Source organism: Salvelinus namaycush, chromosome 14, assembly GCF_016432855.1.
Source record: "Salvelinus namaycush isolate Seneca chromosome 14, SaNama_1.0, whole genome shotgun sequence".
Classification (NCBI taxonomy): domain Eukaryota; kingdom Metazoa; phylum Chordata; class Actinopteri; order Salmoniformes; family Salmonidae; genus Salvelinus; species Salvelinus namaycush.
Window position 1 is genome coordinate 18,038,699 of NC_052320.1, and position 25,533 is coordinate 18,064,231.

A 25,533-nucleotide genomic window follows, 5' to 3' on the forward strand; every position below is an offset into this window, starting at 1 on the left:
GATTTATTGTTTAACTGTCACAAGTGTTATGATGGCTTGTGGAAGCCTGTTGTAGTTAGGATAAACCTTGGGAGGAAATACCAAATGATGAATTGCATCGTTCTTTAAGTCATCTCTAAACAGGGATCTAGGGCAAGAGGTGAATGTGTACAGTAGCATTATTCACAAACTATAGATATAAGAATGAAATAATATCCAAAAGGCAATTGAATATAAAAGCTATCAGGGCAATTTTAGTTAGATAGACATATACAGTATCTGTTCAATCAATGCCTGTTCTACATTCAGCCTTTTTTGTTCTATGTTGCCATTTTTCACACATAAGGCAAACACAAGTTACTTTATAGTTCGCTTTTTACCTTTTATTGAGCAGACAGTGTGGGCTAGTTTTTGTTTATTTTAAAACTTATTTTCAAATTGTACTTGAAAGCTAAGGGCACCAGTAATAAAAACATGGCACACAATGTGAAAATGTGGCAGTACTCAATAGAATAAACAGGGTTGTATGTATAATGTATAACTAACTGTATGACACAATCATGATTTCCACTTAAAGAAATGTAATTGTTGGGCTACAGTAGATCTGGCATGTAGTGTCATCTGAGGTTCTATGGTGGGTAGGACTATACTCTATATAACAGGCACAAACTGAAGTATTCATCTCTGTACATTATCAATCTATCAACAGCCTAAGAATTTTTTATAAAACAGTGAAATATACTGTATAATAATAGGCAAACAGTGGTGCCCCATCTCATCCCCAAATAAAACCAAATAAATAAATACAAACATGTTTTTCTTCGACGGTACTGATGGCAACACTTAAGCTGCAGGATTTGTTATGTAGAGTACTGTAGATCGGCAGACAAGCTGATTGGATGGACTAATACAGTTATGAATTACCCTTGTAGTCATCAACACATTTCTACATACCTGACCTCAGTAACCTGCTTGATACACAACATAACAGAGAGCTGTTTCTGAGGACAGAAAGAACAAAGCTAAAATTGCCTGTTAGCTTACAATGATACAAATGTATGGTGGTTCACAATAATAAATAGGTACCAGTTAGCAATGAACATCCTGTGTGCAAAAACAGTGTGGAACATAAAACAGAACTTCCCCATATACATGTAATCTGAAACCACACATTGTCCAATTACTGGCTGCTTCTGGCCATGTTGATAATTGTAGAAATGAATAATGAAGGTATAGAAAAACTGTGTTTGAAAGGTTTAAGGCTATGTCCATTCTTTCTTGTTACATATCTATCTTCATTTTCATTTACAGTATGAGCAGGTGAGGCTTGAAGTACATTGTATATTGTGATGACAATATCCCAGCTATTGTATATTGAGAAGAAAATATTCACTGTCAAAGCAACTGTTTTTGGCTGTACAGTTAAAGCTATGGCTAATAGACAAATTACAATCACTTTACCTGTAAAATCACTAACACATTCAACTGTATTCAACATAACCTACAATTCAAAAATCACACATTTGTTGTTGGATATTTGGTATTTGGAATGAAATCGGTTCAATTAATAGATTTTTTCAGGCAGTGCTACTGTCACTATACTGTACAATCCATGTGACTATACCAACATGCCCCTCCCAAAGTCTCTGGCAGAGTTCAATGTCGCTGTAGCTACCGTGTGATCCACGTGTCTACATACAGTAGGCGTCAACAAAACTGAACCAAAGGTACCATTTGTTCACTGAGACAAATACACCTATTTACACAAAACCAGGCAGAAGATGTGTGTACAGACAGAGAGGCGAGAGAGTGAGCAGAACGACACGACACTGTGCAAACGTTGGCCCCTCTGTGTTTGACTTCCTCTCCTGGTATGAGACGCCACCACCAACGCCACCGCCAGGGCTTCTGGGAAGGGGTGGTCTGGCCACACTGACCAGCAGACTATCCAGGGTCCACCTCCTCATCCTCATCGTCGTCCTTGGTTACGGCGAAAGCCTGTGCTCGTCTCATCTCCCAGAAGGATGGTGTCTTATGGGAATGCTTTAGGGACAGGAGACACAAGACAAGACTCTTACTTAAAGTTGACATGACAAAATGAGATGCAAATGAGGCTACAGTATTATAAGTGGATAAGCAGGGCAGGATTTGTGTGTTCTTTTGAGGAGTTCTAAAACACTTATGAGGAAATACATGTCCAGTAGTTACAGTATATACTGTATAATGGAGTCCACCGCTTTCTAAATCATTCATCCATTATAGAACCCCATTTGGAGAGAGACAGATGGACACAGGAAATAAGATGCAGATGGACACCCAGGAAATAACCAGGCTAACAGTTCTGGACAGGAAGGGTACACAGACAGAGATGCATAGGGAGCAAGAAGGAGTTACACAACAACTACAACAGTTATCACATGACCACAGTAATGAGAATACAGCAGCAGCAGAAGTACACATCTGAAAACATCTGAAGTTACAATACCAATGTTCACTTAATAGAATAGAATAAGAATTCATGCAAAGGCAGAGAGCACACATCTATTTACAGTGAGCAAGAAATTTCAAACTGTACAATCGGAACTATTGTATTAGACAGAGGAACAGCTGTAGACCCCAAGCCCTTTGGGGCATAGACCCAGTATGGATGATGTCTCACCGATGAGGACTGACTATCTTTTGGCCGGTCCAGTTTAATGCGGATCTCTGACCCTTTACCCCCATCAAGTTGACCAGGACCTGGATAATAAAACACATGACCTCAACTGTTATGATCCTGGACCAGGTTGTACTGGGAGAAATGTACAGTATATGGCCTTCTCTGACTCAATACGCCTATAAATCAGACATATCTACATCATCAAACTGCCAAATGTTGTATTTATTTTGGTATGACCTTTATTTAACCAACCCCCTTTTACAATAACAACCTGGCAAGCAACAGTAACTGACTTCTAGACTCATATGTACCTTATGCCCTCTTGTGTACGTCTACATTCTCCCCCTAGCTCCCTAGCTCCCTAGCCTCCTAGCCTCCTAGCCCCCCAGGCTTCCCTTCTCACCTGGCGAGCTGCCTCGGCTGGTGGTGCTTGTGCTGCTCATACTGTCCTCTAGCCATGTGCTGTAGGTTAACGAGTCCTGCTTGTGCGGCGTCCCCGATGATGACAGGCTCTCCTGGGGAACACACACGGGCAAAAGGTTAGAAGCATGGGCAAAACACGCACACACACACAACGCAGGCATGCACCTACACACACACACAAGCACACACACTCACCATGCCAGTGTCATAGTCCTCCGTGGCCTCTGTCTCGTTCTCCTCCACCACACTGGCGAAGCTGCTGTCATTGGAGGAGGAGCGGGAAAGGTCGTGACCCTCAGGGATAGACTGAGCCCTGTTGTTACAAAGAGCAAAACTACATCCTGAGTCAGTCAGCCATCCACAATGTGACAGGACCATGCCTGCATTAATAGTCCACCAATAGAACCAGACACTGTCACACATACACTGTCTGGAGTAGAAGACGTACATATTGTAGGATACTTGGGGGGGTACCTAAATCACATTGTCCTAGTGATGTTGAACTTGATAGTGCACTACTCATGTTGATATGATGTAACGGCAGATTTCCTCCTCTTTGTAGCAGGGATCGGACCAAGACGCAGCGTAGTTAGTGTCCATGTTTTAATAATAAACAACTGAACATGAACACAATACAAAAATAACAAAAGTGAATCTAACCGAAACAGTCCTATCTGGTGCAATGAACACAAAGACAGAAGACAACCACCCACAAAACCCAACACAAAACAGGCTACCTAAATATGGTTCCCAATCAGAGACAATGACAAACACCTGCCTCTGATTGAGAACCATATTAGGCCAAACAACAAACCCAACATAGAAACACAACATATAGATAACCCACCCAACTCACGCCCTGACCACACTAAAACAAAGACAAAACAGAGGAAAATAAAGGTCAGAACGTGACAGTACCCCCCCCCCCCCCCAAGGTGCGGACTCCGGCCGCAAAACCTGAACCTATAGGGGAGGTTCTGGGTGGGCATCTGTCCGCGGTGGCGGCTCTGGCGCTGGACGTGGACCCCACTCCACCATTGTCTTTGTCCACCTCCTTAGCGTCCTTTGAGTGGCGACCCTCGCCGCCGACCTTGGCCTGGGAACCCTAATAAAGAGCCCCACTGGACTGAGGAGCGCCTCTGGACTGAGGGGCGCCTCAGGACTGAGGAAACTCCTCCGGACTGAGGGACAGCTCCGGACTGAGGGGCAGCTCCGGACTGAGGGGCAGCTCATGACTGAGGGGCAGCTCATGACTGAGGGGTAGCTCATGACTGAGGGGTAGCTCATGACTGAGGGGTAGCTCATGACTGAGAGGTAGCTCATGACTGAGAGGTAGCTCATGATTGAGAGGTAGCTCAGGACTGAGAGGTAGCTCAGGACTGAGAGGTAGCTCCGGACTGAAGGGCAGCTCCGGACTGAAGGGCAGCTCCGGACTAAGGGCAGCTCCGGACTGAATGGCAGCTCCGGACTGAATGGCAGCTCATGACCGGAGGGCAGCTCATGACTGGAGGGCAGCTCATGACTGGAGGGCAGCTCATGACTGGAGGGCAGCTCATGACTGAAGGGCAGCTCATGACTGGAGGGCAGCTCATGACTGCAGGGCAGCTCCTGACTGGCGGGCGGCTCCTGACTGGCGGGCGGCTCTGGCAGCTCCTGACTGGCGGGCGGCTCTGGCAGCTCCTGACTGGCGGGCGGCTCTGGCAGCTCCTGACTGGCGGGCGGCTCTGGCAGCTCCTGACTGGCTGGCGGCTCTGGCAGTTCCTGACTGGCGGGCGGCTCTGGCAGCTCCTGACTGGCGGGCGGCTCTGGCAGTTCCTGACTGGCGGGCGGCCCTAGCCGCTCCTGACTGGCGGACGGCTCTGGCGGCTCCTGACTGGCGGACGGCTCTGGCGGCTCCTGACTGGCGGACGGCTCTGGCGGCTCCTGACTGACGGACGGCTCTGGCGGCTCCTGACTGACGGACGGCTCTAGCGGCTCAGGACAGACGGGCGGCTCAGATGGCGCTGGACAGACGGGCGGCTCAGATGGCGCTGGGCAGACGGGCAGCTCAGATGACGCTGGGCAGACGGGCAGCTCAGACGACGCTGGGCAGACGGGCAGCTCAGACGGCGCTGGGCAGACGGGCAGCTCAGACAGCGCTGGGCAGACGGGCAGCGCAGGCAGCGCTGGGCAGACGGGCAGCGCAGGCGGCGCTGGGCAGACGGCAGACTCTGGCCTGCTGAGGCGCACAGTAGGCCTGGTGCGTGGTGCCGGAACTGGTGGTACCGGGCTAAGGACACGCACCTCAAGGCTAGTGCGGGGAGCAGCAACAGGGCGTACAGGGCTCTGGAGACGCACAGGAGGCGTCTCCAGACCCCAACACAAAACAAGCTACCTAAATATGGTTCCCAATCAGAGGCAGGTGTTAGTCATTGTCTCTGATTGGGAACCATATTTAGGTAGCTTGTTTTGTGTTGGGGTTTGTGGGTGGTTGTTTCCTGTCTTTGTGTTCTCTGCACCAGATAGGACTGTTTCGGGTTTTGCCACGTTTGTAATTTTGTATTTTATGTAGTGTTCACGTTATCGTCTTTTATTAAACATGTTGAACACGAACTACGCTGCGTCTTGGTCCGATCCCTGCTACACCTCCTCTTCAGACGAAGAGGAGGAAGGCTGCCGTTACATATGATGCTTACATTTTAATGTGAATGATCATATTGGCCTATACAGTGCATTCGGAAAGTATTCAGACCCCTTGACTTTTTCCCCCCAGAAATTCCACAGCGCTCTGGTGTAGGTTTTCATCAAGGATCTCATGGTCTGTACATTGCTCCGTTCATTATCAACATTATCATTATCAACATACAGCTGGCTGGTTATACGCTGTATTGGCAGGATAGAACAGAGGCGTTTGGTAAGACAAGGGGCGGCGGACTATGTATTTTGTAAATAACAGCTGGTGCACAATATCTAAGGAAGTCTCAAGGTTTTGCTCGCCCGAGGTAGAGTATCTCATGATAAGCTGTAGACAACATTATCTACCTAGAGAGTTTATCTGTATTTTTCGTTGCTGTCTATATACCACCACAGACTGAGGCTGGCACTAAGACCGCACTCAAGCAAAAATTAAAGCAGGAAGCACCAGTGACACGATCAATAGAAAAGTGGTCAGATGAAGCAGATGCTAAGATATAGGACTGTTTTGCTAGCACAGACTGGAATATGTCCCGGGAATCCTCCAATGGCATTGAGGAGTACACCACATCAGTCATTGGCTTCATCAATAAGTGCATCGATGACGTCATCCCCACAGTGACCGTACGTACATACCCCAACCAGAAGCCATGGATTACAGACAACATCCGCACTGAGCTAAAGGCTAAAGCTGCTGATTTCAAGGAGCGGGACTCTAACCAAGAAGCTTATAAGAAATCCCCCTATGCCCTCTGACGAACCATCAAACAGGCAAAGCATCAATACAGGACTAAGATCGAATCGTACTACACTGGCTCTGACGCTCGTTGGATGTGGCAGGGCTTGCAATCCATTACAGACTACAAAGGGAAGCACAGCTGAGAGCTGCCCAGTGACACGAGCCTACCAGACGTGCTAAACTACTTCTATGCTCGCTTCGAGGCAAATAACACTGAAACATGCATGAGAGCACCAGCTGTTCTGGAAGAATGTGTGTTCATGCTCTCCGCAGCCGATGTGAGTAAGACCTTTAAACAGGTCAACATACACAAGGCCACAAGGCCAGACGGATTACCAGGACGTGTACCGTAATAACAACATGTTTTTAACATGTTTTAATCATCTCTATATCTGTGTTAAAATGTAATCTACTCACATGTTCTTTGTAATGAGCACTTCTGGTGAGCTTTGACTGGAGGAGTTCTCAGACTTGGGGTCCTGAGAGGCATGGTCACTGTCAGGGGTCTTCTGTGTGCCAGGTAAACACTCCCTACCGCTGTGGCTGCTGCTGAGTGGGGACAGGGCGATAGGTGGATACAGGGACAGGGCGATAGATGGATACAGGGACAGGGCGATAGATGGATACAGGGAGAGGGCGATAGATGGATACAGGGCGATAGATACAGGGACAGGGCGATAGATAGATACAGGGACAGGGCGATAGATAGATACAGGGACAGGGCGATAGATGGATACAGGGACAGGGCGATAGATGGATACAGGGACAGGGCGATAGATGGATACAGGGACAGGGCGATAGATGGATACAGGGACAGGGCGATAGATGGATACAGGGACAGGGCGATAGATGGATACAGGGACAGGGCGATAGATGGATACAGGGACAGGGCGATAGATACAGGGACAGGGCGATAGGGACAGGGAAAGGATCAGGACATCAGACAGAAACACAGGATATTATAACTAACATATAATGGGTATCATAAGTATTAACCCCCCTTGGAGTTTTTCACATTTTGTTGCGTGACAAAGTGGTATTGAAATAGATTTAATTTAGATCTACACCAGATACTCCATAATGTCAAAGTGAAAAGAAATTATACATATTTTAACAAATTAATAAAAATATAATAACTCAAATGTAGATCAGGAGTAAAATCTGGCTCAACATATATTACATGGACTGAAATGTGTGAAATAATTGGGCTAAACATGATTTTTTTTATGACTACCCCTTCCTCTGTCCCCCATACATACAACATCTGTAAGGTCCCTCAGTCAAGTATTACATTTCAAGCACAGACTCAACTACAAAGACCATAGACCTTTTCAAAAGCCTCAAAGAAGGGCAGTGATTGGTGATAGATAACAATAACAAATCAGACATTGAATATCTCTTTTAGCATGGTCAAGTTAATAATTATGCTGTGGATGAAGTATTAAACCACCCAGACACAACAAAGACACAATTGTCCTTCTGAACTGAGCTGCAGGACAGGAAGGAAACAGCTCAGGGATGTCACCATGAGGCCATTGGTGATTTTAAAACAGTTCAATGGCTGTGATAGGAGAAAACAGGATGGATTAAAAACATTGTAGTTAAAAGAATAATAAATATACAGAATAAAAAGGCACAAAAGTAATTCTGCAAAAAAACACGACAAAGGAATACTTTTTTTGGCCTAAATGTTTGGGGCAAATCCAACACAACACATCTCTGAGTAACTGCCTACTTATTTTCAAGCATGGTGGTGGCTGCATCATGGTATGGGTATACTTGACATCAGTAACGACTGCAGAGTTTTTCAGAATAAAAAGAAACAGGATGGAGCTAAGCACAGGCAAAATCCTAGAGCAAAACGTCCTTCAGTTTGATTTACACCACTGGGTAGAGGAATTTACCTTTAATCAGGACAATGGCCTACAACACAAAGCTAAATCTACACTGGAGTTGCTTAGCAAGAAGACAGTGAATGTTCCTGTGGCCAAGTTATAGTTGACTTAAATCTGCTTGAAAATCTATGGCAAGACATGAAAATCAAATCAAATCAAATTTTATTTGTCACATACACATGGTTAGCAGATGTTAATGCGAGTGTAGCGAAATGCTTGTGCTTCTAGTTCCGACAATGCAGTAATAACCAACGAGTAATCTAACCTAGCAATTCCACAACTACTACCTTATACACACAAGTGTAAAGGGATAAAGAATATGTACATGAAGATATATGAATGAGTGATGGTACAGAACGGCATAGGCAAGATGGTATCGAGTACAGTATATACATATGAGATGAGTAATGTAGGGTATGTAAACATAAAAGTGGCATAGTTTAAAGTGGCTAGTGATACATGTATTACATAAAGATGGCAAGATGCAGTAGATGATATAGAGTACAGTATATACATATACATTATATTAAGTGGCATTGTTGAGTGGCTAGTGATACATTTTTTTATCAATTTCCATCAATTTCCATTATTAAAGTGGGCTGGAGTTGAGTCAGTATGTTGGCAGCAGCCACTCAATGTTAGTGGTGGCTGTTTAACAGTCTGATGGCCTTGAGATAGAATTTGCTGTCTAGCCATGATCCCCAACACCTGACAGAGCTTGAAGAATATGTGAAAGAATAATGGGCAAATATTGCACAATCCAGGTGTGCAAAGCTCTTTGAGACTTACCCAAGAAGGTGTTTCTAACATGATTGACTCAGGGAGGTAAATACTTATCTAATCAACGTGTATTAGTGTTTTATTTTTCATCAATTAAAAACATTATGTAAAAACATTATGATAGCGTTTTTCTTCCACTTTGACATTATAGACCATTCCAAAAACATCACAATTAAATTCATTTAAATCCCACATCTTAACGCAACAAAATGGGAAACAAAATGTGAATACTTATGATACCCACTGTATCAACATCATATACAAACATCTATCAACATCAATATTCATGTGTATGAACATTGACCCTTCCGTGTTATGTGACTAGGTCACACTTACATTTTCTGGTGGACTTCCTGGATATTCTCAATACCGATGGCACTGCTGCGTCTGGAGATAAAGGGACCAGACTTTTTCCTGGTTGGACTCTTCCCAGGGATGATCAAAGACTGACAGGACAAGAAGAAAACAACCAGTGAGCATCCATGACATCATATCTTTCACAATAACAGCCTATCAATAGCCAAGAACATGGTATCTGTCTTTAATGCTGTGGTTATTGCATTGTTATGCTCTGTTCATTGTTTTCTAGTACGTTAGGTGTTATTACACAGTATATCATCACTTGTATTTTCCAAATGTCATGACTTTCCAGGTATTGTATCATTATTCACTATAAATCGTGAGACAATTTAACCATCTCTGCGGAAAGTACAAGATGTTCTATCTTGCATAAGAATGAATCATTATTATCAGGCTACATACAGAGTAACCATTCTTATGCCTTGGAGTTGTGGCTAACAGAGATAAGAAAACATTAGAATATGCAGTTAGAGGCTTAGCAACAAGCCCCAGTGCCACTCAGATTGGCTAGCGAGAGCAGAGCATGAGATGAAAGATGAGTTGTAGCACTCCAGGGCTTACCACTAAAATGTGCTTTCTGACTGAACACTTTGTTCACTCAATCTCCCTTTGTAAGCTCTCAAAATAAGGACTTGAAAAATAGCTTGTATCTAATGTGGGCTTCAAAGAGCTTGAGAAGAATCTATGTTCTCTAAACCATTAATATCCATAGTTTTAAACAAATGGAGAATTAGCTAAACAAGATTTGCATGTTGAGAGATATGCTTGTGGAGACTACAGAGAGTGAACACACAATACAATATAATAACAAAACAAGGAAATATGCAAAAAAGACCAGTTAAGTGACGGCTAAGGGCATTAAACGGACCACTTGTCTCTATGCACTTATACAAAACGTTATTTGTGCTAGCAAGGTACCTACATTATATCTGATGTCATATGGATCTGTCACGATCGTCGTATGGAATGGACCAAGGAACCTACATTATATCTGATGTCATATGGATCTGTCACGATCGTCGTATGGAATGGACCAAGGTACCTACATTATATCTGATGTCATATGGATCTGTCACGATCGTCGTATGGAATGGACCAAGGTGCGTACATTTTTCTTTATTTTGCAAATGTCGCCAACAAAACAATAATACAACAAAAACTAACGTGAAACTCCGTAAGGCTATACATGCACAAACAAAGACAACTACCCACAACTACCAAAAGGAAAAAAGGCTGCCTAAGTATGATTCCCAATCAGAGACAACGATAGACAGCTGTCCCTGATTGAGAACCATACCCTGTCAAAACATAGAAACAAACAACATAGAATGCCCACCCCAAATCACACCCTGACCTAACCAAATAGAGAAAATAACACGGCTCTCTAAGGTCAGGGCGTGACAGGATCAAAGGCTAGTGTACAGTGTGTTACGTAGTTCAAACAGTTGAGAGAGGCAAGTCATTTCACAAGCCTCAATAATACCATAGCTTTAAAATATGTGTATAATACTGTATAGACGCAATCTCCTGCTAAGAAATTCACATATTTCATAATACGAGTCGTCCTTTTACATTTCTGGAGTGGTTGCCCTGGAATCCTAAAATTGTGGTTCACTGATCAACCACAGGAAAAGTGTTTGTCAGGATGCAGTGTAGTCATGCTGAGAAATAAGACACAGAGAGGAAGAGTAGTAAGGAGGGAGTAGTTAGAATTAGATATGAACCTCTTCTACTGTTCCTATCCCTATGGCACTGCCTCGACGTCCATGTTTACTGGGACTTTTCCCTGGGACAAGCAATGACTGAGTCATACAGAGAGAGAGAGAGAGAGAGAAAAACAAAACACCATGAGATTGATTACATGCAGCAAGTTACTGTTTGTTAATAAAACAAAATACATTAAAGCATGTGTTATATCTGAACTCTACAAATAAAAGCACAGTTTTAAAATATAGACAGAGAGTGAGACTTTGGGCACCACGGGTGTGACACAGACAGTGAAATAGGGAGAGACACTTTAGCAGAGAAAAAATGGCCCACAGAATTGGGCCTGTAAAGAAGAGGATAATGGAGTCATGGAGAAGAGGAAGAGTAGAAGACAAGTACACATACACATGTTACAGCGTTGGAGAGCGCAGCAGACATGGTCACGAACAAGAAGAAAGCCTCCAGTAGAGTCACATACAGGTTGGTTACAAATATTGTTCAAAGCACTTGTTATTTGTTTCCTGCTTCATCAGTATGTTTTCTTTGAGTCTTTTCTATGCATGTGGCATCTTACAAAGTGGATGACTTAATAGAGAAAGATCTTGTGACTTTTCAAATTAGGTACGTTTCATCAAAAATCTTAGTGGTATAATACATCCCAAACATACAGGAAACATTCAAACAGTCATGAGCCACGCCTGTATCACTTAGAAGGGCAACTGGAGTGTCAGACATATCATTCCATCTGTCTGACAAATGCCAAAACATTCTCGCCATGTACGCACTACACACTCCCCTTGAACTCTTATAACTAACAAGCTTGTTCTTGATATAAACATCACAAAGCAAACATAAAGCATGAGCAGGAGCTGGCATGTACACAGAGCATACAGTGCAGGGACCCATTCTGATGCAATGCATATGCATGTAATCTTTATCATGAAAACAATATTAAATTGCATTCAATGTTAAAAACACCTTTGATCCAAAGAGATGACTCAGCTCATCCACTATTAATATAAAGGCAAGGGTAGTGACAGTCTAGTAATTCTAGCTGTGTGAGTGTCCAAGTCTAATCATGTGCCAAACTATTGTGCTAAAGCTCAGACACACCGGTAGGATTGTCAAATGTTTGCCTGCCGACAGTACTTAGCGCCTCTGAACAGAGTGTTGGCAGTCAATCTCTTTTGTGTTTACACTGCCGAACCAGAAGTTGGCAGCAGCATTTTTTGGCAATGCATATCCGTGTGTAATACTTATGGTCTAGATTCCAAGCTATCTGCGCTAATGTTTCTATTTTTATAGAAAGCCCTTGTTGATGCTAGCCAGATGGCCACAGCTAGATAACTACCTAGCAAGATGACGAAGAAACAATTAAATTCACTCTCCATAATCCCATACTGCCTGTGCCAGCCCATAGCCAAATGTTTAGCTAGCTAACTAACTTTAACATGTTCGCTAGCTAGCGCAACATAGCTCATGGAAACTAGCTAATCGACTGTGACTTAAATATAATGTCAATACTAGCTACTGGTTAGCTAGATTGGAGGAAGTATTTAGTGTTGTGTGCATTATGTCTGTGTACTTAACTAACTACCATCCCATAGCCTACATTGCTATGAAGTATGACTGGCTCATCCGTGGATGTACAGAGAAAAGGCCCTCTTTTGTTGGCTCCCGCATGTTGGAGTTTGTGCTCTCTGATTGGCTCAAAGCGAAGTTGTTGGCCACTGATTCTACATTGCGATTCTACAAGTAGAAGCGGTAGGTTCGTCACTACCATGTCGGCACGCAGTAGGTACCGCTTTTGTTCTAGCAAGAGAAGGAACGGCCTTCCACTGTGATAAGTACCTATCAGCAGTGAGATTCTCTGTGTGTTTCATGCTTTAGAAGTTAGTGAGTTGAGTTAGGCAGGCATGTGAGGAGGCTGGGCTCTATCAATGGTTTCTCAGGGAAGGGAGAGGGAGCATCGCTCTCCTCATTCTGGAAGGGTGAAACAGAGAAGGAAATAACGCCAGCTAATGTATGTCACAAACACATGGTAGCATGCTGCAGACAGAACACAACACCACATAAAGCTTGACATTGAGAAGCTGGTGAGCCATTTGACAGAGCAGCAGAGCACAGAGACAAGGATGTTCCCCAGACAGACTAATGGAGATTGATCAAACAGTTGATGCCAGTGTCCTGTATTATGCATAAGGACATTATTGAAAACCCCCAGACAGACAACAACCTGTACAACCAAGGGGAACAACAGAGAAATAGTGGCGTGTAAAGAACTGTTTCACTATAAGATGGAAATGATCCTCTGTTTTAGTTTCATAATTCAAATTAATTACAAATAGTTTTATGAGGGTGTTTCGTTTATAACTGTTACATATTCAGGAACAAGTGATCATATGTAAAAACACATTAGTCAGTGCATACTAAGCTTATTGCCCCAAGCCTTTTCCCAGCCGTGCCGGGTTACCTTAAAGGTCTCAAAGAAGCCCCCTCCTCCTCCGGACCCGTTCTCCATCTTGTCCTCGTCTCTTCCCAGACCCATCATGGCCTGGCTGTTGATGTGCAAGTCCTCATACAATGTCTCCAGTAAGGCTGACCGTGTACGCTCCTGATAACACAAACAGGTGACAGTTAATATGTAATGATAGGCTGGCAACACTGTCTACCAAGGATGCTGGCTTGTGTCCCTTAGTTGGCTCCTGAAAACAATGACAGAGATCCTTTGAATAACTCACCTTCAGTTTGGCAAATTTCTCAGCTTTATAGCAGGCATACTCAGCATTGATGAGCTTCGTGAAGAGGAACTCCTGGAATTCTGGACCCTGAGATAAAAGAGAACTGGACTGAGTGCACAAATGAAGGAGGAGAGAGAAAACACTGTAGCTGACCGGTGTTTTAAGGAGTTGGGATTGTAGTTGTGCCAACTTACTTTTCTAAAGACGGCCGGGTCTGGCAGGGGTGGTCCAAAGAAAGGTACGTCATTTCTCGCCGTCACTGACACCTAACAGATGACAATCAAACTGGCCATGAATGATCAAGGGTCACAGTATTGTATGTTTGGTATGATGTTGGTTGGCTAGTTTAGTGAAGATCAAGGAGTGCTTTAGCACCTTGTACAGTACATCATCAGTGCAGCCGTTCTCCACCTGCACCACTACGTAGGAATGGAGGAAGTTGGAGGCAATCATATCTGGTACGAAGGGAGTGCTCTCCTCCTGGAACACTATGGCCACGATGTCATTCCCTATGTGCCTCTTCCTCTGCAACTGCAACACAGGACAGCACGTAAAGCAAAGCTGTATTGAACATTCATGTCACACGGAAATGCTTTCAAGAACGGTAATGAATTTGTCTGTCATGTATTGCTTGAGTAGGAGTAATAAGAGTTTTTTATTAACTTTCAAACTACTGAATGTTGCAAATGCCTTTCTCTACCACTCTGGGGAGTCCCTTGTCTCTCCCCCTCTCTCTCCCTGTTTGTCTTGGCAGATTTCTGTCTGTCCACAGATGAGCCAGGGTAAACCAACACCAGTTGGAGGGTTGCTGCTCCACCATATCAACCTGGACAACAGCTCTGATTGACTTAACTCTCAGGGGAACCAATCAGCTGCTCCCACTGCAGCTGTGGGCTCTGATTACACATTGTGTGTTCGTCCTGATAACTTATGGTGTGTGTTCGTCTAGATAGGCTTAAGACATTCTTCTGATAAGGTGTCTGTCTGTGTTGGGACAGTTTCCCTGATGAGTGAAGACTGAGGAAGTTTACACTGTAAGACATTATACAGTAGTGCTCCACTGAAGACTGCACTGAAAGAGAAAGATACTTTTTCTAAAGAAAACATACAATATACATAAGCTTTATGGATGTTTCCAGAATGTTCCCAATCATAACGGATCATATGGATACCAATACTCTTGTCATACCAATACACAACTTTCTACTCATTTAAAACATGATCCATAACAGAATAAACAGTGTGATGATGACAGTCTGCATCAGTAGGAGGAGATCAGAGGGGTTTGTAATAGTACCTGTTGTGTGTCCCCCTCAGTGTAAGGCAGCTTGGTGGACACATGAAACATGACCTCCTTGTTGCGGTAGTTGTGGTAGACGGACTCAGATCCTGTCTGCCCGTGGGTCACATCCAACCCACCACGAAACCTAGACAGATAGATAGAGGGTTTCACTGAATGGTCCAATCTCCAACACACTGTTCAAGACACAATCAATTGCACAATTGTGGTTGTTGTTATTGAATGTACACTACCGTTCAAAAGTTTGGGGTCACTTAGAAATGTCCTTGTTTTAGAAAGAAAAGCACATTTTTTGTCCATTAAAATAACAACAAATTGATCAAAAATACAGTGTAGACATTGTTAATGTTGTAAATTACTATTGTAGCTGGAAACGGCTGATTTTTAATCAGTGTCTAGTTTGAGAAACAGACGCCTCACAAGTCCTCAACTGGCAGCTTCATTAAATAGTACCCGCAAAAAAACAGTCTCAACGTCAACAGTGAAGAGGAGACTCCGGGATGCTGGCCTTCTAGGCAGAGTTCCTCTGTCCAGTGTCTGTTTTCTTTTGCCCGTCTTAATCTTTTTGAGACTGATGTTTTGCGGGAACTATTTAATGAAGCTGCCAGTTGAGGACTTGTGAGGCATCTGTTTCTAAAACTAGACACTCTAATGTACTTGTCCTCTTGCTCAGTTGTGCACCGGGGCCTCCCATTCCTCTTTCTATTCTGGTTAAAGACAGTTTGCACTGTTCTGTGAAGGGAGTAGTACACAGCGGTGTACGAGATCTTCAGTTTCTTGTCAAGTTCTCGCATGGAATAGCCTTCATTTCTCAGAACAAGAATAGACTGATGAGTTTCAGAAGAAAGTTCTTTGTTTCTGGCCGTTTTGAGCCTGTAATCAAACCCACAAATGCTGATGCTCCAGGAACTCAACTAGTCTAAAGAAGGCCAGTTTTATTGCTTCGTCAATCAGCACAACCGTTTTCAGCTGTGCTAACATAATTGCAAAAGGGTTTTCTAATGATCAATTAGCCTTTTAAAATTATAAACGTGGATTAGATAACACAACGTGCCATTGGAACACAGGAGTGATGGTTGCTGATAATGGGCCTCTGTACGCCTATGTAGATATTCCATAAAAGATCTGTCGTTTCCAGCTACAATAGTCATTTGCAACATTAAGAATGTCTACACTGTATTTCTGATCAATTTGATGCTATTTTAATGGAATTTTTATTTTCTATTCTTTCAAAAACAAGGAAATTTCTTAGTGACCCCAAACTAATCAAATGGTAGTGTATATTAGAACGTTGTGGTGAAGTTCTTACCCTTTGAAGTCATGCAGCTCGACCTTCTCCCCCAGAAACTCTAGGAATTCAACAAAGGCAGGACTCTCAACACTGTTTCCAAACAGCTCTTCTTCTGATGTCTGCAAACCAGGAGTTTATAGAGGCTAACAGCAGTCAGAAACAGAAAACAATACCACTGACCAAAGCACTATGAAGATTATACAACTTATTGTATATGAAGCTCTCATGATAACATACTTAAGATTTACGCTATATTGTGAATAGAATAGAACTATAATACTATAATAATTATAATAATAATAATGAGTGAACTATAATAATGAGTGAGGAACAATAACAATTTGATCACATAAAACCTCTCTCTCTCTCTCTGTGTGTATGTGTGTGTGTGTGTGTGCGTGCGTGCGCGCGCATGCGTGTGTGTATCCAGTCCTCAGTGTCTCTCCTGTATGTTAATGTCTCTCTGGGTGCTGAGAAGAAGAGGAGAGGGTTCTTGAGGCCCCTGGAGCCCCTGTGAGGTCGAGCCTCTGCTGAGTGTGGCCCTTTCCTTTAGAGTTTAAAGACGAAGGATGTGGAGCTCCACTCCCTAGGCTCCATCAGAGGATACAATGACCCTCTACTGAGGCTATGCTGAGGCTTCCGTAGCTTCTCTGGCTCAGTGCCGTAAACAATAGGGTTGTTATTGTAATGAGAAGGAATATTGAAGAGAAACATATGTTTGGCTTAGGCTTAGAGAGACTCTATTAATCTGATGGGGAGGAGGATAAGCATATTATGCATTTTCTTATGAGATTTGCAAGAGATGGTACTCGTGTTAATGCACTCAGGTCAGCTCTCATTCAGTACATTAACTTTTCCATTCTAGTCATTTATCTGATGCTCCAGATCGACAGATCTTAAGATAGTTAGGTGGGACAACCACATATCACAGTCATAGTAAGTACATTTTTCCTCATTGAAGTAGCTATCAGCTAAGTCAGTGCTGGTAGGAAAAGTCAAGTGCGAGTGTTCGTTCATTTATTCATCTTTTTTGTTGTTCAATGTGTGGGGGGCTCTGTGGGATTGAAGAGTTTGGCAGTATGATGATGATGATGATTTGATTCCCAATCGTTTTAACTGATCTTAATGTATCTCCAAGGCTCACCTGTCCAAATTTCTGGTAGATGACTCCGAACTTGAAGTTGTTGCTTATAATGTGTTCATCAAAATTGACAATGAGTCTTGAAGCCTGTTTAGAGATCACAAATTGAACGAATAGTCAGGAGTACGACATTTGTATTATCCATGTAAAAAAAACATATTTCTGTGGTTAAATATCTGAGAACACTTCAAAACCTAATGCTTACTTTTGGGTAGAGGACAGGGTAAAAACGATCCACATTCACCTCTTCACAGACAAGCTAAGGGTCAAAAATAAAAACATAGAAATAACTGCGCTGAGATCAAATTAATGTAATCACGGTACAATTATGACACTTTTCAACATCTTTTCCACAAACAGTACGTGTTGATATTCATCCCCAACCATGATCTCACCTTGGCCATCTGCACCACGTTAGGGAACTCTGTGAGACAGGATATGGGGATAACATCATGGTATGTCTCCAGTTTGGTCCTGGTGGTTTAGGCAATCACAACAACATGTTCTCGTCATGATCATAGTTATGCTTCTTAGAAGCTGTCAGTCTGTCACATGGGCTGGGCATCTGTAATGGATCATCTACCCACTGTAACTAACCCAGCCCTGGCCCTAGTCCCTACATCCACATCCCTCTACCCTCCACCCACACACTTGCCTAAATCTGTCACATCATGCAGAAATGACAGTGTGCTGTTTACACTCTCACTGGCTTTATGACTCCTATGAGGATGGGATTATCACCACAATAGGGAATGATTCATAAACACTGGAAGTGAATGGAAATTCTCGTTTTAGCAACTTTCCATTGATTACAACAGAGTTACAACTGTGCATTGTGCATTACTCAGTTGCCCAGACACAGAATGATGTGAACAATACCAGTATGTTTACAGTTTAGTACTGTATGTATCCACAGTATTCAGATAAAGGAGAACGTGGGGATGGAAGAGGAGGAGGGGAAAGGGATGAGAACGGAGAGAGAGATGAGAGCCAGCAGAGAGAAGGATGTGATGGAGGAGGCTACGGGTGTTTTACCTGAGCATGAGGCGGAGGTCTTCCTGGTCTCCGATCTCGTCATACTTCATGGACAACACCAGATGTCCCAGAGCTCCGTCCACTGAGTAGTAATTCAAGTGCTCCTGGGGACACAGCACAAGGACAGAGTTTAGCTGAAGAATACATTTTCTGTCTTTCATACACGCACACACACCAATCCAAACACATCTGAATGAGTTAATGAACTATGTCTCAACTGTATGTGCTAGCCAACTGCTGCCATTCCATTCAGGTCTCTGCTCTCCTCTATGGGCACATTAGATTAGTTCATATTACTCTGACTGGTGTAAAACATGTGGCAAAGCCTAATGCCTTTTCATTAGCACCCGTCTCTGAGGTGCCACCCGACACGTAGAGTAGCTCTTATTAGGTTACCCAGCTGGGATTGTTCTAACACTCATTCACTTTCATTACCATAATGAATAGGAATATATGTGAGTTATGGTGTCTTCATACCAGTTGTATGCCCTTTGGGCTGCATTATGTTATATGAATAGCAGGTGCTTAACTTCTCTAGGGTAGGGGGCAGCATTTTCACGTTTGGATGAAAAACATACCCAAATTCAACTGCCAGTTACTCATCGCCAGGAGATAAGATATGCATATTATTAGTAGATTTGGATAGAAAACACTCTGAAGTTTCTAAAACTGTTTGAATCATGTCAAACCATTCCGATTTCTTTTATTTTTGAGGTCACTGTCTTTTCAATGAGTTTTCATTGGGAAACCAGATTTCTAAGCAACTTGCTTGCAGTTCCTACCGCTTCCACTGGATGTCAACAGTCGTGAGAAATAGGTTGAGGTTATTCCTTTATGTAATGAAGAAATACGGCCATCTTGAAGTCGAGGCACTCCTGGTGTCCTAGACATGCGTTTCAATCAAACAGAAGGCATGCTACATATCGTTTTAATCCTGTATTGAACACATATCACCCCGTCTTCAATTTTATCGATTATTAACGTTAAAAAATACCTGAAGTTGTATTACATAAGTAGTTTGACATTTTTTGGCAAAGTTTACAGGTAACCTTTGATATATTTTGTCGTCATGTTTGAGCAAGTTGGAACCGGTGTTTTTCTGGATCAAACGCGCCAAATAAATGGACAATTTGGGCATATATCGACTGAATTAATCGAACAAAAGGACCATTTGTGATGTTTATGGGACATATTGGAGTGCCAACAACAGAAGCTCGTCAAAGGTAAGGCATGAATTATATTTTTATTCTGCGTTTTGTGTCGCTCCTGCAGGGTTGAAATGTTTTCTCTCTTTTGTTTACAATGGTGCTATGCTCAGATAATAGCATCGTATGCTTTCGCTGAAAAGCCTATTTGAATTCTGACATGTTGGCTGGATTCACAACCAGTGTAGCTTTAATTTGATATCTTTCATGTGTGATTTAATGAAAGTTTGATTTTATAGTAATTTTCATAGTCATTCATTTTAATGTGGCGCTATGCATTTTCTCAGGCTTTTTGCCAAGTGATACAGTAGCGTCTTGCCTAAACTCAGATTTCTGGATATAAATATGAACTTTACCGAACATAAAATACATGTATTGTGTAACATGAAGTCCTATGAGTGTCATCTGATGAAGATTATCAAAGGTTAGTGATTAATTTTATCTCTATTTCTGCTTTTTGTTAATGCTCTCTTTAGCTGAAAAAATGGCTGTCTTTTTCTGTGACTTGGCTCATACCTTACATAATTGTTTGGTGTGCTTTCGGCGTAAAACCTTTTTGAAATCGGACACTGGCTGGATTTACAACAAGTGTAGCTTTAAAATGGTGTAAAATACTTGAATGTTTGAGGAATTTAAATTATGGGATTTGAATTTGGCGCCCTGCAGTATCACTGGCTGTTGATGAGGTGGGACGCTAACGTCCCACATACCCTAGAGGTTTAACAAATGTTTTATACACATGCAGCCTCATTATTCTACAGACAGTGTTTGTTTTGTCTTGTGTTTTAAAGGCAGTTGGAAAAATATGTGATGGAAGGAGAGGAGGAGACAAACTGCAAAAATGATGAACTGGGAATCGAACCCCGGTCTCCTGCAGTATAACCACTCAGCCAAACTCCAACACAACAGTCCCAATGTTCAGCCTCACCTTGCCCAGAAAGTGCTTCCTGTACATCTTGGCAGTGGAGTTACTCTCCAGCTTGTGTGTGGTGGGGGACAGAGGGTGGATCTGGTCTGGCTCAGCACTGTCACCAAGCTCATGGTTGTTGCCCTCGATCCAGTAACCCCCAAACTGAGGCAGCAGAATCAGGGGGAACCCGCTCTTTCTCCCCAACACCTGGTTCACAGCATAGAAGACACAAGAGGTTGGAGGGTCATTTTTCAATGTGATAGTGATTTTCAATGAATACTGAAATATCAACCATGAAGCACAAATTGCCAACATCCATGTTACTGGTGAAATGATTGCATTGAAGTTGAGTCTCTGTATGTACCTCATGGACACTGGGGTAAGGAATGTAGTCCTCTTCAGTCTACAAAGACAACAGTACAGACACATCAATTATTCATCTGTCTCAGTAAGAGTCAGTGGTGCTCTACAACTGATTTAATTGATGCTACTGATTTAAAGTGATGCTTTAATTACCATGGAATCCAGCCAAAGTGCCTGTCTGTTTAACGCATAAACAGACAATCATACTGCATGGTTGATGTTTATATTACTCTGTAACAATGATTGTATTCTAACCTTGTTAGTCTATACATTAGTAGGTAGGGAGGGCTGCTGGATTTGAGCATACCCACTGGGCACAGACGTCAATTCAACGTATATTCCACGTTGGTTCAACGTAATTCAATTGAATTGACGTGGAAACTACGTTGATTCAACCAGTTTGTGCCCAGTATGTGCCCACTGAGTGAATACAATTCGACAGTCAGTAGTCAGATACAGAGAGATATGAGGAGTAGTGACACATCGGGTGTATTGTGAGAGAGAGAGAGGTCAGGAGACCCAGCGAGAGCGTACTTTGAGTGGGGGAGGAAAGGTGTATCGCTGCTCATCCATTCTGTTGCCCTGCGAGAGAAAGGGAGAGAGAGAAACACACAGAGAGAGAGAGAGGGAGAGAGAGAGAGAGAGAGAGAGAGAGAGAGAGAGAGAGAGAGAGAGAGAGAGAGAGAGAGAGAGAAGAAGATAATTGTCACACGCTAGTTACACATGACAGATGATGTTACATTCCAAACCCAGGTCATCAGAGGTCCAGAGATGTTCATCATCATTACTGATTCACAGCCGTGTCGTACGTCTTATCTGACAGATTAGTTACATTTGAATTCACAGTTTTAGAGGAAGTAACAAAGTACAGGGAGGACTAATCATATTATCAACAGACAAAGAGGTTACAAAGCCATCCATATGTTTATACAGATAGCAGGCAGAAGAGCAAAGGGATGCAGAGTGGGGAGTTGGGGAGAGATAGGTAGGGAGATGCACAACAGAGCAGTCAGTTAACAGCTATCTGGACAGAAAGGCATGGAAGCAGTAATAACCCCTTTGGGGCTGTGTCACACAGACTTGGCATACGAACAGTACGTGGCCTGAAATTCCCATACTGTCGCTCAGTCCATGAGTGTGCACAGATACTGGCTACAGACCTATGGGTAAAGGACTGACCATGTGAGGGCTGTGAGTCTGTCTGATATGATGGAGCAGATAGTTGCTGCTGTGAGTTTGATGTGTTTGATATGCGGTCTGTTATTGAGGAGAAGTGGAATCCCTGGAGCATCTGACATACAAACTGACGAGGAATCTTCTGTTCAAATAAATTGTTTTATACATAACTATGTCAACATACATACAGAATAAAAACACAAGCCCATATATAATATCCCCAAGCCCAAATATTATGTATATGTTTATGAATAATAATCCTTAAGAAATAGAGAAGGAATTCATTCTCTATACAGACTTTTGTATTACAGCTCTTACAATAAAGTCATATGTTACTTTATATGACCCTGTAATAAAAATGTACCTTCAGACAGTGTAAAAAGCACACCCTGTTCACCAATGTTGGTACTGTATCAAACACGGTCTTGCGTTATGATAAGTAGTAAAATATTCCTCTAGTTTGTGCATGGAGGCTGGCTACAGTTTTCAAAGGCCAGGGGACAGGGGGTTATTAGAGGCTCTCTGAAGTGAGGTAATTAGCTGAGGGTCTGGGAATAAGCATCGAGAGAGTGGCTGTCCAGAGTCAGGCACACTGCTCGTGTCCAGACATCTCCTCTCCAACACTGTCTGTCCCAGCTCTGCTAACCTTCAGTACAGAGCACAGGTAAGACAAGCCGTTGTTACAGGAGAGCAAAGCCAAAAAAGCAGCATTTACAGTAAAAGAGATTAAATCACTGGTTAGTGTACATTGCCTAGCTTAGAAACATGAGTTAATAAAGGAACAGCAAGAGATCCAAAATACATTACCTGCATCTTCTCAATCATTTCAAATAAACCTGTGGTCTGGAGAGAGGAGAATGAGATGAGGTGGAAATTAAACTCTATTCAGTATTCTATCAGCGTTAGCGTGGTATGTGTTCCCATTGTATAACAAACTGAGTCTAAGGACTGACTGTGTGAACTTTCTACTATAAAATATTATTTCATAGAACCATCACATAATTAATTTGTTACACATTAGTTCTCCATGACATTGCACATCTGGCCCTGCGGAAACACACACTCATTGTTTTCTTCCCCTCAGAAGTGAGATGAATCTTTCAGTGGAATAATCCTTTAACAAAAGACTGTTTACATCTCCGAGAGCAACAGATACATAAATCACCAGTGTGATAAACATAAACTGATACAGTATATTGAAGGGCCTGGCGTGTGAGCCTGAATGGAGAAACACGTCCCATCTCACAGAGAGTCTTGCCTGAGCCACAGCTTTCTTCCCTTTGATGATACTGTTTAAGATAATGTTCCATGACAATAGCAACAACAAAATGATAGTATGTCAGCATGTCTGAGTCTCGTTGGGTTGTAAATCTATATGCTAGGAGATGGTCTGCATCATGCTCAGTCTAGGCAGGTTGCCAGCACACGATTCATCAACATCAAGATGGAAGATGCTGTATCTTCCATGCAGCATCAAAAACGATGCAGTGACATGTTATGTAGGACTATAACGTCCTAAAGGAATTTTGGCATCGTCCATTTCAGAGTTTCAACACTTTACTGGACTTTTTAACAGATTCCATCTGTGTGAACTAATCCGCCCCTCCCTGGTTGAAGTGGACCCTGTTTCATAGTCAACACACCAAAGTAAAGAATGCTTCAACATGTAATAGTATTCCCTCACCATTTCACATGCTGAGAAGTTCAGACATGTCACCTTTGATGTTTTCAAATTGTAGTTGATTAGGGTTGGTACTCAGTATCTTAACAGACGGCAGTCTGGATAACACAAAAGTATGAGAATTCCAGTCTCAAAAGATGTCAGAATCCAAAAGGCACACTCACTCAAGGCTGACATGACCAACCAGTTTGTGTACAGTACTATATGATCTGAGTGTCCAGAGTGAGTATCAGTCCTCCGCCATATGCAAACAAAAGTCTGCAACAGTACAAACTAGTACTAACCCTAAAGATAAACATCACTGACCTGGAAAACACACTGTTGAAAACGATGACACTGTCAAAACAGTATGGCCAGCTGAACTATTCAGAGACACATGACATCCTCATTGTCATACAGAACAGTCAACTGTCAGAAACACAACTGGAATATGTATACATTATAGGATTTTTCTTAAAGGCACAAATACATTTACAGTATATTGCCTTTACCACTAAATGAACAAGGAACAATCAACATGGTAGTATTCCATAATACTGACCTGGATTTGAACCGGCAATAACCCAAGCTTCTCATCTAAAGAAAGTTCAGTGAATGAGCTCTTTGAATTAAATCTACAAACAACGGTCCTCGTCTTCTTGAAGCCTGGTTTGTTGTAAGGTTGTAATGTAGAAAAAATAACTTTAATTGTCCACACATGCTTGTGAATTGTTGCATTATTCAACAGTATAATATGGTTCTGTTCCAATAATTAATAGTGTAGGCCTAATATAGTTTGTGATGCTTAGCCTCCTGTCTAGTGGCTACCGTGACATTTAAGATACTTTTGAGCTGCGAAGCAAGAACGTCAACCGAAACCTCTCTCAGCTCGTGACATTCCCGTCACTAATGTGATTTGAAAAGTGTATGTACATATTATGTAAATTGACATTTCAACCCGATAACTCTCTTCGGTGAGAATAAGCCCTTTATGCTTACTCTAGTCCTAATACTTCATACAATCAAAAGAAGAGATCTCTGTCAGAGGTGTGACTAATCTACCCAAGTACTTACTTCGCTGGGTCTCCTCCATGGTCCCACTGTCACCAGTGGAGCATTGAGATGAATCTGACTTTTAGACATTTTCAAAGTAGACTATTTTCCAAGGAAAAATCCTGCAGCTGAAAAATGATTCAGAGTCCCTGGTTTGTGAGTTCAACTGTTAAGTTCAAGTGTCCAGGATTAGAAGAACATATTGCCTGGTGCGTCTTTGTCCAGCCCCAGAGACATGCCTGTATTCCACTGTGGTACTGCAGAGTTCCTCACCCACAGCACAGTGACTCCCCAAACGACTACAGCCATGACCAAGAGTCACAGAGGAGGCAGAGGTGGTGACAGACTCAAGGAATCCTCAACTGCATGTTTGTATAATGAGTATGTCCGTAGGTGTGTGTGTCGTAGGTTGTTCAGCGATTCTCAGTTAAAAATGGTGTCAC

At 42.6% G+C, this 25,533-nt stretch overlaps 1 protein-coding gene across 2 annotated transcripts; it reads right to left on the reverse strand.

Moving 5' to 3' along the window:
- LOC120059215 (rap1 GTPase-activating protein 1-like) lies at positions 1–25,533 on the reverse strand. 2 transcript variants are annotated; one of them, XM_039008088.1, is made up of 22 exons: positions 25,112–25,533; positions 23,185–23,220; positions 21,736–21,783; positions 21,203–21,241; positions 20,857–21,045; positions 18,724–18,827; positions 18,084–18,162; positions 17,894–17,947; positions 17,692–17,775; positions 16,566–16,666; positions 15,254–15,383; positions 14,332–14,487; positions 14,151–14,222; positions 13,957–14,043; positions 13,689–13,829; positions 11,233–11,310; positions 9,485–9,594; positions 6,891–7,022; positions 3,257–3,374; positions 3,042–3,153; positions 2,639–2,718; positions 1–2,022 (listed from the first exon to the last, which is right to left on the reverse strand). In XM_039008088.1, the coding sequence occupies exons 1-22, from the start codon at positions 25,178–25,180 to the stop codon at positions 1,924–1,926; spliced, it is 2,118 nt and encodes a 705-aa protein (XP_038864016.1). In that variant the 5' UTR covers positions 25,181–25,533; the 3' UTR covers positions 1–1,923. The 2 variants fall into 2 exon arrangements, with proteins under 2 accessions (XP_038864016.1, XP_038864017.1); XM_039008089.1 differs by lacking the exon at positions 11,233–11,310 and having other exon boundaries at positions 3,257–3,395.